At 47.4% G+C, this 13,565-nt stretch overlaps 1 protein-coding gene across 2 annotated transcripts in view; it reads right to left on the bottom strand.

Annotated features, from left to right (window-relative positions):
- Positions 1 to 13,565, bottom strand: part of LOC137540709 (proline-rich protein 29-like) — a 57,906-nt gene that overhangs the window by 27,074 nt on the left and 17,267 nt on the right. For both annotated transcript variants that reach the window (XM_068261832.1, XM_068261831.1), the window contains exons 2-3: positions 7,966 to 8,056; positions 30 to 145 (exon numbers count right to left, since the gene is read on the bottom strand). In XM_068261832.1, the coding sequence (XP_068117933.1) occupies positions 30 to 145; positions 7,966 to 8,056 (207 nt within the window). The remainder of the gene's footprint in view (positions 1 to 29; positions 146 to 7,965; positions 8,057 to 13,565) is intronic.

Here is a 13,565-nt window from a genome sequence, read left to right as displayed (position 1 = left end):
CAGCTGTAAAGAAATGAGAGGCCACCTACCACTGGGGTTGGTTGCGTTGGCCCATATCCAAAGCTAGAGAGAGCTGACATTGTCATGTTGTTCATTATGACCTGATGCATCTGGGCATTCTGGATCATCATCAGATCAACCAAGTCTGCAGACAAAAGATATATTTTTAGCGTGGCATAAAAACATTAATTTTGTAAGGCTTGCATGATTTCATACAAAGTGTTATCATTTAGCATGGTGCCTTCATAGAGATCTGCTCAAGGAAGTAAGTGGCCTACAGTGCATAGAGGGAAGTGGTGAGCATGGGGGGGGGGGGGGGGGGGGGGCAGGGGCATGACTATGCTGGACCTGGCCCTGGTCCCCCTGCAGAGATCTGTCGGCAGCAGATTTGCACTGCAGTGATCCTGCCTCCCCCAGCACTCACACTGACCTCTCCCTCCCCCAGCATCTTTCCCTTCCCCAATGGCACCCTTCCTGTCCCTAGCAGCTCCCACAGTGACCTCCCTCAGCACCTAAACTGACCTCTCCCTCCCCCAGAACACACAATGACCATACCTCCCAACATTTTAAAATAGGAAACCGGGACACTGGCCACACCCCTAACCACACCCCCTAACCACACCCCCAACACACGCCTACCATGGTTTTTTTAAGATTTTTCTTTTAATTAATTTTTATGCCCTTATATTTTTTTTTTACCAATAGCCTCATACACCCTGCCCGTGGGTGGGGAGGAGAGTGAGGATGGGTGCCACTGCAAAAAAAAAATGATCGAGGCACCAGCCGCGCCTGTGATATGCGGGATGGTGGCCATTGCATTACCACCTCCCTCCCTCCTTCCCTTGAGATCTGCCCCCCCGTGTCCCCGTTAGCAGAGTGCGCAGGGAGCGGAGCGGGCTGTCATTACCTGCGTCCATGCACGGGTACCGATGTCTGCATCCAGCTTCCTGCTTCCTGTGACGTCACAGGAAGCAGATTGAAGCTGGACATCGGTACCCGTGCATGGATGGACGCAGGTAATGACAGCCCGCTCCGCTTGCTGCGCACTCTGCTAACGGGGACACAGGGGGGGGCAGATCTTAAGGGAAGGAGGTGGTAATGCTATGGCCGCCATCCCGCATATCACAGGCGCGGCTGGTGCCTCGATCATTTTTTTTTTATCCACTGCCCACTGCCGCCCGGGACTTGGGGGGCTCATACCGTGACAGCGGGAGAGCCCCCCCAAATCGTGACGGTCCCGACGAGATCGGGACGGTTGGGCCCTCTGAATGACTTCCCCTTCCTGCTGCACCCACACTGACCTCTACTTCTTCCAACATCTACCCACACCCCTTCCCCCCATAGCTGGCACCCAGTACTCATAGTCACATGACACCAAGTACCTGCACCCAGGCCTGACATTGCACCCAGTACTCACACTTACACACAGCCTTCCACATGGCAATCAAGCACCCACTTAACCAGTACCCACATTTAAAACCCACATAGCAATCAATTCCCACCCAAAGCCAGCACCCAGTACAGGTATGGCACCAAGTATTCCCACCCATGTCACACCCAGTACTTGCACACAGCACCCACACAACGCAAGGAGGTAAGCGAGTAATTGCTACTCCCTCCAGCTCGGTACCCCCTCCCCCCACAGCCAGGCGGGAGACAGGCTGCTTAGCGGAGGATTCAGGAGGCGGAGGAGGATGGCGTGGGACCGATGAGCCTGAAAGGGGCTGGAGGAAGCCCCAGGTATATATACTTTTTTTTTTAATTTGAATAATCTCAAGCAGAGGCGTAACAATTGACCCTGCAAGGGATGCAGTTGCAGGGGGGCCCAGAAGCCACAGGGGGGGGGCTGTTCTTAGAGACTGACAACTAAGGGTAAGGAGAGGAAATACTTTCTGCACTCTGCACAATTGTTCTAATGACTGCACCAGGCTCAGGCACTGATAACGAATTAGTCAAAGTTTTCTAGACAAAGATGTGTAGACAGTCCCTATTCAGTGGACACAGGGAAGGGGCCCCATCCAAAGTTTTGCAGGGGGGCCCAGTGATTTCTAGTTACGCCCCTGATCTCAAGTACTCGTTAACCTTCCATTGAAGCTTGCGTAGAATGTGTACAGCTAAGTTATCACTACTACGACTGTCCCTATACACTCACTGACCCATTATAGTGGGAGGTTTGTTTAAAGCTGTGTTTAGTGACTAAGTAAGAGATATTGGGCTTGATCCCATTCACTATTTCTCCTAAATTTTCTCCTAGGATATTATTTTTATCTTCTGTTTAAAATACATTTTTTGATCTCTACAATTGAGAAATTACCCAAAAATAGGTCAAGAAGTACTGTCAAAATTAGTCCGAGTATGTTCTTGTTTGCTGGTGGCTTAAAGGGCATTTTACTGATAAGACAAAAAATAACACCTAGGAGAAAAAAACTTAAGAGAAGTGAATTGGATCGGGCCTATAGTGTCTTCTGCACGGACTGGTTAATCAGTTTATCCTAACATGCCACCCTTATCCCTTAACCTCCCTAGCGTTTTGATTCGGTGCGGCGCACGGCCGCGGGAGGGTTTTTGTGACCGAATTTTGTTTTTTTCATGTAGCTAGCCTATCGCTAGCTACATCATTCCCCCCATCCCTGCTCTCTCCCACCCACCCTTCCAATCGCCTCCGGCGTGAATATCTATCAGGAAATCCTGTGCTGAATGGGATTTCCTGCAGGGCTTCCCCCGTCGCCATGGCGACGGAAGGAATGACGTCATCGACGTTGTGATGTCACAGGGAGTCCCGATTCACCCCATAGAGCAGCCTGGCGGTGATTGGCCAGGCTGCGCAAGGGGTCTGCGGGGGGGGGGGGCCCTCTTTTGCGCCGAGTAGCGGCGAATCGGCGGCGAGTGGCGGCGATCGGGTAAGACGTGCAGCTAGCAAAGTGCTAGCTGCGTGTATGAAAAAAAAATTATGCAAATCGGCCCACCAGGGCCTGAGCAATCTACCGCGGCGTTACTGAATGAGCTGAGCTCGTCCGTAACGCCCAGGTGGTTAAAGAGACACTGAAGCGAAAAAATATATGATATAATGCTTTGTATATGTAGTACAGCTAAGAAATAAAACGTTAGGAGCAGAGACATAAGTCTAATATTGTTTCCAGTACAGGAAGAGTTAAGAAACTCCAGTTATCTATGCCAAAGAGCCATTGAGCTCCACCACTTTCAAAGTCGCATAGAGCTCTGTCTTCTGAAGCTTATTATCTCAACTGTCAGTCATTGTATTCTACAGAAGACAGTTCAAAAGTTCACTAGCCTACTCTGTAAAATCATTTACAATGCTGAGTAGTGTGCAAATTGCAAATATTAGAGAATGATGTAATGTTGTAAAAAAAACAACGACTATATAACTGAAAAATAAAATGAGAATATTTTCTTTGCTACTAATGTTCTAGTAATTATGCACACTACACAAACAATTCATTATATCATAATTTTATTTTTCGCTTCAGTGTCTCTTTAAAAGATACATCCGATGTAAAAAAAAAAAAAAAAAAAGAAGACAAAAACCAGATCGACTTACCTGGGGCTTCCTGCAGATCGGTTATCTGTCCCTCGCCGCAGCCCCGTGTTCCCCTCCGTTGCAGATGTTTTCTGCACCTGCACGACCGTGCTGCTCACGGTTGTGCTCCCGTAGCTGGGAGTGTTCTGCGCAGGCACATTGCTTCTGGCGAGGTCGGCATCTGCAACGGAGGAGACTGCGGACCGGGCCCCCGGCTGGAAGCGGAGCTGCAGCAAGAGACAGACAGGCTGCCGGGGGCTGGAGGAAGCCCAAGGTAAGTAGATCTTGGTTTTTTTTTTCCCTGCACCTGTCCTTTAAGCTATGTGTTCACCAGCAAGACTGCCCCCTAATGTCTGAAGGTCTTGCCATTTTAAAAAGAGGCAACAAAGGCTAGGTTTTGTGGCGTTAGATTGTTTTTACAATCAAGTGCCGGCGGGTCAGCTCTTCTGCACCTCCATGTCATCTGGTGCGTAATGCGCCTGCGCAGTAGTTGTGCACAGGTACAGTACGCGCCAGATGACGTGGGCGCACAGGCACAGAAGAATGTGTCCAAGACATCTGGTGCGTACTGCGCCTGCCACCAACTACTGCGCAGGCGCAGTACGCGGCAGATGACACGGACGTGCGGCCACGAGTGCCTGCACAGGCGCAGAAAAAGACGACCCGTCTGTGAGTCGCAGATCATTATGGCCAGCGGGACACCGAGGAGGACAGAAATGGCTGCTAGGGACTGGAAGAAGCCCCAGGTGAGTACATAGATTGTATTCGTTGCCTCAGTAGTCCTTTACGATAGCAACAAACAGGTCAATAATAGTCTAGCCCAGCAAGCGATAGAGCTCTCCCGGAAATAAATTTAGTAGTAGCGATTGTTCCTGCTAACGTTGTATTGCTCAGTGCAGTGCAAAAGTGTTCTGTCATCATTATTATTTTTTATTTATATAGTGCCAGCATATTCCGCAGCGCTTTACGATAAGGGGAACATGGGTACAACCAAAAAATGTACAGCAGAGTCTCAAACAGCACAAGTATTGCAACAAAAAACGTTAAACATATGGAGGAGGATGATCATGATGATCATTCTCCCACCACTCCTCTACTGCCCCACTCAAGGAAAATTTACCAACATGCCTAATCGCGCTTTCGATGAATCAACAATCTTCTGACCACAGTCAGACATTTATAGTTAGAATGAGCCTACAGTCTGTAGACCTCTGGGCAGATTCCTCTACCCTTACCCTGAGCACTGGAGTGCCACAGGGCTGTGTATTAGGTCCTCTCCTCTATGCACCAATGACTGCCAACCTAAATCAAACATAATTGTTACATTTATTGGGCTTATACCAGACAACGAGGAAGCTGCATACAAGGAAGAAGTTAGGAGCCTGACTGCATGGTATGACATTAACAACCTGATATTACAGTTGTGTTCAAAATTATTCAACCCCCACTGAAATTGAGTGTTTTGGCCAGTTTGACATTGATTTTGTTCATTTCAGTCATCTTTTTACAATTAAATCAAAGAGGCACCCCCAAGTGACATTCATTCTTAGTACTTAGTACAACATCCTTTTCCAGTTATAACAGCTTTTAAACGTGAAGCATAGCTTGACACAAGTGTCTTGCAGCGATCTACGGGCATCTTAGCTCATTCTTCATGGGCAAAAGCCTCCAGTTCAGTCACATTCTTAGGCTTGAGCGCTGCAACTGCTTTCTTTATGTCCCACCAGAGGTTCTCAATCGGATTTAAGTCTGGTGACTGTGATGGTCACTCCAAAATGTTCCAGCCTTTAATCTGCAACCATGCTTTAGTGGACTTGGAGGTATGCTTGGGATCATTGTCCTGTTGAAAGGTCCAACGTCTCCCGAGCCTCAGGTTTGTGACGGACTGCATCATATTTTCTTCCAATATCTCCTGGTACTGAAGAGAATTCATGGTACCTTGCACACCCTGAAGCTTCCCTGTACCTGCAGAAGCAAAACAGCCCCAAAGCATGATTGACCCCCCCGCCATGCTTCACAGTAGGCAAGGTGTTATTTTCTTCATAGGCCTTGTTCTTCCTCCTCCAAACATAGCGTTGATCCATGGGCCCAAACAGTTCTAATTTTGTTTCATCAGCCCACAGAACACTACCACAAAAGAAAGGAGCGAGTGTGGCATGCTGCTTAGCACGCCATGGCGTGTAATGCCAGGTATAGTGCCCCCAGTATAGGTAGCATAGTTGCCCCCGTAAAGTTAGCCTAGTATAGGTAGTAAAGTTGCCCCCAGTTTAGTTAGCTACTAAAGTTGCCCCCAGTATAGGTAGTATAGTTTCCCCCAGTGTAGGTAGTATAGTTGTCCCAGTGTAGGTAGTATAGTTGCCCCAGTATAGCTAGTATAGTTGCCCCCAGTGTAGGTAGTATAGTTGCCCCCGGTGTAGGTAGTATAGTTGCCCCCAGTGTAGGTAGTATAGTTGCCCCCAGTGTAGGTAGTATAGTTGCCCCCAGTGTAGCTAGTGTAGTTGCCCCCAGTGTAGCTAGTATAGTTGTCACCAGTATAGTTGCCCCCAGCATAGGTAGTATAGTTGCCGCCACCAGTGTAGATAGAATAGTTAGCCCCAGTATAGATAGTACAGTTGCCCCCAGTATAGCTAGTATAGCTGCCCCCAGTATAGGTAGTATAGTTGCCCCCAGTGTAGGTAAAATAGTTACCTCCAGTATAGATGGTATAGTAGCCTCAGTATAAATAGTATAGTTGCCTCAGTACAGATAGTACAGTTGCCTCAGTATAGATAGTATAGTTGCCCCCGGTATGGGGGAAGCTTGGAAGGAGGGTCAACGGGGACAGCAGCGGAGAGGGGAGCCAGACCCCCCACCTCTCTCACCTGGGTCCTCCTCCTTCTTGCGCTTCTCCCTTCAGATTAGCGCAGCAGACAGCAGTGGGAGAGGAATTACTCACCTGCTTCCTGTGTTCCAGGTGATGGCACGCAGCGTCATTGTCACGTGAACTAGTCTCCACCATCTCCACCACTTACTATGCTTCCTGATTAGCCGAAGCACAGTGAGCGGTGGAGAAGGCGGAGACTAGTTCACATGACGATGACACTGTGCGCCATTCACCTGGAACGCAGGTGAGTAATTCCTCTCTCGCCGCTCCTGCCTGCCGCGCTAATCTGGAGGGGGAAGCGCAAGGAGGGGACCCAGGTGAGGGAGGTGGGGGGTCTGGACCCCCTTCCCGCCGCTGTCCCTGCTGCCCCTCCTTCTTTTGCTGCTTACCCCTCCTGCAACATGGCCTCTGTGGAAGGCCTTGGTGACACCCCCTGGGACGTCCGTCACTCGGTGCGCTCCACCCTTCTGCACCCAATGGCAGGAACGCTCCTGCTTCCACAGAAGCTGTGGGTTAATTTCTACAGACGCACTACAGAAATTACCTTGGCCAACTGAATGACGGCCTGGTACAAGCACTGAACTACCATCACTGGAGCTTTTTTATAAGACTTGCTATATGAGAAGGGCCAAAAACATTATCAAGGACAACACTTGTCCTGGAAACACCTTGTTTGACCTCCTTACATCAGGTAAATGATTAGACGTTTTCAGTCAATCCGCAAACACACAAACTGAAAAACAGCTTTTTCCCATCTGTTGTAAACTTATTAAAATCTTATTCTTCTCTGAAACAATTAACACTGTGTAAGTACAACTTCTTTTAAAACATTTGAAATACATGGCATACCGTGTAAAATTCCTCTATTTCCACCCTTTGTTACTATCACTATGTTCCTTACATGCACCATAGGCCTGTCATGAAAAGTAATTTTGTTGTGTTACACAATGACAATAAAGTGCTTGAATCCTGATTGAATCAAAGTAATTAAATAGGCTTAAAGTGTACCTGAGATGAAAATGATAAAAAAAAAAAAAATTTCATACATACCTGGGTCTTCTTCCTGCCCCTTTTGGCCTGATCACTCACTCTGCGCCGTCCTCCGCTTCCTGGATCAGTTGCCGCATGCGCAGTGCGGCCGTGCTCGCTCCCCCTTCTCTCTCCCGTGGCCAGGAGAGTTCTGCGCCCGTGCAATAGTACTGCTCAGGCACAGAAAGCTCCCGGTGACTGGAGGGTCGGCAGGGCAGGCGCACATGGCTGGGCCACGCATGCGCAGTAAGCCCCCACTGTAGGAAGACAGAGGAGCCAGGAGGTGGAGGACGGCACCGAAGGAGCGATCAGGCTGAAGGGGCTGGAGAAAACCCCAGGTATGTATGTTTTTATTTTCCTTTTCATCTCAGGTTCCCTTTAAATCTGGCCACAGAGGAGTGGATATTTTATTCTGCTGGTCTTTTATTTGACTTTTGAATCTGGGAAATACAGTTCCAATAGCAAACAAATTATAAATAAGCATTATTTGCATAACAATGTCGGAACTCGGAAGCGCTTCCATGCGTACTCTCACCTTCTTTAGCATGTCCGTATCTCACAGGGTAAGACAGAGGAGGGATGAAGTCCGCCGGCATCTGCTGAATTATGGTTGGCTGGGGAGGAACCTAAAAATGATACAAAAAAGGAAACTGTAAAATTACACAAGTTGTGTGTTTATTTTACACTCTTGTAGTGATACGCATCTTTCGTTTGTCTTTTGTGAGGTTTTTTTTATGCTTATTAGCTTAACGGGAACCTGAAGGGAGGGGTACCGGTATATGGAGGCTGGCATATTTGTTTTCTTTTAATCAATACCAGTTGCCTGGCAGCCCTGCTGGTCTATTTCTCTGCAGTAGTATCTGAACAACACCAGAAACAAGCATGCAGCTAGTCTTGTCAGATCTGACAATAATGTCAGAAACACCTGATCTGCTGCATGCTTGTTCAGGGGCTGTGGCTAATAGTATTAGAGGCAGAGGATCAGCAGGATAGCCAGGTAACTGGCATTGCTTAGATGGAAATAAATATGGCAGCCTCCATATCCCTCTCACTTCAGTTGTCCTTTAATCAATACTAGTTGCCTGGCTATCCTGCTGATCCCTTGTGTCTGCAGTAGTGTCTGAATCACACAGATGAAACAAGCATGCAGCTATTCTAGTCAGACTTCAGTCAGAGCACCTGATCTGCATGCTTGTTCAGGGTCTATGGCTACAGGTATTAGAGGCAGAGGGTCAGCAGGACAGCCAGGCAACTGGAAATGTTTAAAAAGAAATAAATATGGAAGCCTCCATATCTCTCTTACTTCAGGTGTCCTTTAAAAAAAATACACCAGTCAGGCATGAGACCTGTGCTCTTAAAGTAAACGTTAAGCCTCGTACACACATAAGAGTACTGTCACCTGCAGGGATTGGGATTTGGTCCCTTGGGTGACACTTCCAAGGCAAGTGATGTACAGACACATCACTAGCCTAGAGGAGGGGCAATGTGCAGCACATGACAGGGCAGCTGCCAGCAGGCGGGGTGAGGAGGAGAAGAATGTTCTCAGGGTCGGGTATTACTAATGATCTAGCCTGCTTGATCTTTAGCGACATCGGGGGACACCTGTACACACACTAGATTCTCAAATAAGACAGTTGGTAAAGTGAACGGACAGACGGGCACCACGACAAATGGCTAGTAATGTATAAATGCCACACATTTAGACATTAGGGCAACAACGCCAGGGCTTTCGTTGTTTTCTCAGTTCGTCCAGATATTGCATTGCTGATCGGGCATTCACTTGGCGGCACCGATTTTCATTCGATTCTGATTATAATAATTAATTACAATTGTCAATTGGCCGCCAAACCGCCTGATGTACAGTGGCTTGCAAAAGTATTCGGCCCCCTTGAAGTTTTCCACATTTTGTCAAATTATTGCCACAAACACAAATCAATTTTATTGGAATTTCACATGAAAGACCAATACAAAGTGGTGTATGTCACAAGAGCCCTAGTGGTCAGACCGCAAATTGCCTTCAAATCGGTTTCAGCACACGGATCATGCAAGCTGTGGTCGCAATCGGTGCACGGAAATCGACGGAACTTGGGCAGCAGCCCGACCAGAAGGGAGACTGTGAGGTATGGTAAATACAACTTTACACACTATTTTAGGGTATCTGCCACCACCACTGGTATGGGCCAGTGGACCCTACTGACTAACTATTTCTCGACCTGCAAATAAAAACAATTAAAACACGCTGTATCCTGTCTAGATCAGGGACGGATCAAGACCAAGTTGCGCCTGGGGCAAGGTCATGTTTTGGCGCCTACAGGTCATGTTTTGGCGCCTAAACTGCAATTCACTTTGCCACCTTTTTAAGAATTCTACAAACTGCGCCTGGGGCAAGATACCCGCTTGCCCCCCCCCCCCCTAGATCCATCCCTGGTCTAGATAACAACAATACAATAGTAGCGTCTCTCCAGAGGTCTGGTTCAGTTTGTGCGGCTGAGAAGCAGGGTAGCGGAACAGTGAATGACTTTGATAAAGTCTTTTATTCACAGGCAATATAAATAATTAATATATACAGACAATTATTAAAATCAACAATTATTGAAACATTAATAGCCAGTATGAAAAATAAAAGAAAGGGAGAAAAAATACTTAGTTTCATGGAAAGATGTCCTTTTGTGGGAAGAATCATAAAGTCCTTGGTAAAATCCTTTGTTTCAGCTCAATTTAAAATCCAAGCAAAATGGCTTCAAGTTCCGCAAAGTTCTTTGTTTCAGAGCAAGATTCAAAGTTCAGCAAGATGGCTGCCAACCATGTGTCCTCTGGCTGGCAGCAGACCGTTCTCATACAGATGGAATTTGGAGGACTGAGGGAAGGGCCCCTCGCAGACACTTTTGATGAAGCTGGTTTGGGGGTGTGGCACATCCGGCCCCCCTCTGAATTACCAACCAATGACAGTTCATTTCCTCTGAGAAATTTTAGGTTTTAAACTTGCAAACTGCCGTAACTCACAAACGATACACGTCATATTTAGGGGGATAACAGATTCATACTTGTCGGAAAATACAGATTAATATGACATCAGACATGGCTAGTGCAGCGGACCCTGTTCTTGAGAAGGGTCATACCTCAATAACCGGACGGACTATCGCAATGAATTTCATATCAGTACGATGGCCAGATTTTACCGAATAAGACTATATGAATTTCATAGCTGTGCGATATACAGTTGCCATATAATCAACAAGAGACCATACATCATATGCATTCAGATGGCCCGTGGTCGGTGACGGATAGTCTGGAGTGAAAGCAGGTTTTGAATAGCCCCCTGCTGGGATTAGCTTCCTTGGCTCTGAAAAGACTCCTGGTTTGTTAATTAACATCTGAGTGTTACACCTCTGGCTTAATTAGCAAGTCACAGGCCCAGGTTTCCTGCCAGCTGGTAAAGGGGGGGAAAAAACTGCCTCTTTAAAAAAAACAGGAATGTCAGTCTCTGATTGCTTGCCCGACTACAATCAATGGCAATCGGCGCAATAAACCGATTGCGTTCTAGTTTCTCACGGCTGTTCCGTGACAGTGTACAAGTGGAACGAAAATCATACATGATTCCAAACATTTTTTACAAATAAATAACTGCGAAGTGGAGTGTGCATAAGTATTCAGCCCCCTTTGGTCTGAGTACAGTCAGTTGCCAATAGACATTGCCTGATGAGTGCTAATGACTAAATAGAGTGCACCTGTGTGTAATCTAATGTCAGTACAAATACAGCTGCTCTGTGACGGCCTCAGAGGTTGTCTAAGGGAATATTGGGAGCAACAACACCATCCAAAGAACACACCAGACAGGTCAGGGATAAAGTTATTGAGAAATTTAAAGCAGGCTTATGCTACAAAAAGATTTCCAAAGCCTTGAACATCCCACGGAGCACTGTTCAAGCGATCATTCAGAAATGGAAGGAGTATGGCACAACTGTAAACCTACCATGACAAGACCGTCCACCTAAACTCACAGGCCAAACAAGGAGAACGCTGATCAGAAATGCAATCAAGAGGGCCATGGTGACTCTGGACGAGCTGCAGAGATCTACAGCTCAGGTGGGGGAATCTGTGTATAGGACAACTATTAGTCGTGCACTGCACATAGTTGGCCTTTATGGAAAAGTGGCAAGAAGAAAGCCATAGTTAACAGAAAAGCATAAGTGTAATAGATTGCAGAAAAGCCGCCGTGCGGACTGGCAGCGAGGAGCCTGGTTCCGCGTCCAGCTTGGCGGTTTGCACGCAGCAGGGTGCGTCTGATGTGGCTGGGCCTGTTAGCGCACACAGATTGAGGAATACGCGCGCCCGCGCTGAGAGGCAGAACGTTTATGGCAAACGAGGAGCGATCAGCTGACCAGGTTGGTCAGCTGATCGCAGAGCAAGTGGCCATTGGCTGATCAGCGGTGGGTGGCGCCGGAGAGCGCCGCTCTATATATAGTTATTGCTGGTCAGTCTCAAGTTGTCTGCCGTTGCGAACACTTACGTGAAAGCACTCAGACCATAGTCAGATCCCACAGTGTGTTAGAACCAGGAGGACCTGGGAATTCACACTGTTACTGATTACTGATTACTTCTGTGTACTATTGTGTTATACGTCAGACCACGGACCTCACACCCAAGACTAGGGAAACTGTATTACTATTGTGTTATACTTCAGACTAGTTCCAGGGTGTTGAGACCACGGACCTCACACCCAAGACTAGGGATACTGTGTTACCATTGTGTTATACTTCAGACTAGTTCCAGGGTGTTGAGACCACGGACCTCACACCCAAGACTAGGGATACTGTGTTACCATCGTGTTATACCTCAGACTAGTTCCAGGGTGTTGAGACCACGGACCTCACACCCAAGATTAGGCATTGTTTGATATCTGTTATGACCTATTGCATTCCTGACTATCCTTCTGTTTTCTGATTCGGTAACTACGCATATCTGACTACCTGTTGCCAACCCTGCCTGTCCCTGGTTACCGAATCAGCATTCTGTCTCTGTACCTTATCTGCCCGTGTGTTGCCGACCTGGCCTGCCCGACCTTGTGAGCTATCCCTCTCTATTGAGAGATTAGTCTCCAGTCCTGCTAGTGACGCCCACCCTATAGGTGTCACTTAGCCACTGGGCCTTCCTGCTAGTCAGCCTGGGGCTCCACCCCTTTGGAAGTCTCAGGCTGTTGGAAGGTCTTTGCACTTCCCAGAGGGAGGTATTTCTCATCCTGCCTAGACCACCTGCTCCTTGGGTGGTCTCACTCAAAGTCTTTACTGTTGCACCAAACACTCACACTTTATAGGTGTCCAGAGGTTAGTGATACTTGTATTATTGGTGATTCTGCAGATCATCAATAATCAGGTATATATCTGTATTCTTGGTGATACTGCAGATCACCAATAATCAGATTCTCTCTGTGTGCTGACACCGATCGTTACAATAAGAAGTCCCGTTTGCAGTTTGCCACAAGCCATGTGAGGGACACAGCAAACATGTGGAAGAAGATGCTCTGGTCAGATGAGACCAAAATTGAACTTTTTGGCCAAAATGCAAAACACTATGTGTGGCGGAAAACTAACACTGCACATCACTCTGAACACACCATCCCCACTGTCAAATATGGTGGTGGCAACATCATGCTCTGGGCTGGGGGTGCTTCTCTTCAGCAGGGACAGGGAAGCTGGTCAGAGTTGATGGGAAGATGGATGGAGCCAAATACAGGGCAATCTTGAAAGAAAACCTCTTGGAGGCCCGGTGCACACCAAAACCCGCTAGCAGATCCGCAAAATGCTAGCAGATTTTGAAACGCTTTTTCTTATTTTTCTGTAGCGTTTAAGCTAGCATTTTGCGGTTTTTTGAAGCGTTTTTGGTGTAGTAGATTTCAGATATTGTTACAGTAAAGCTGTTACTGAACAGCTTCTGTAACAAAAACGCCTGCAAAACCGCTCTGAACTGCCGTTTTTCAGAGCGGTGTGCGTTTTTCCCTATACTTAACATTGAGGTAGAAACGCATCCACAATCCAAAAAATGCCTCACCCCGGGAGTATGCGTTTCTGCAAAACGCCTCCCGCTCTGGTGTGACCCACCCCATTGAGATACATTGACCAAGCATATCCGCAGCCG

This window comes from Hyperolius riggenbachi, chromosome 12 (genome assembly GCF_040937935.1).
Source record: "Hyperolius riggenbachi isolate aHypRig1 chromosome 12, aHypRig1.pri, whole genome shotgun sequence".
Lineage (NCBI taxonomy): Eukaryota > Metazoa > Chordata > Amphibia > Anura > Hyperoliidae > Hyperolius > Hyperolius riggenbachi.
The sequence above is the reverse complement of the archived record's forward strand: the minus strand, read 5'-3'. Positions and strand labels throughout refer to the sequence as shown.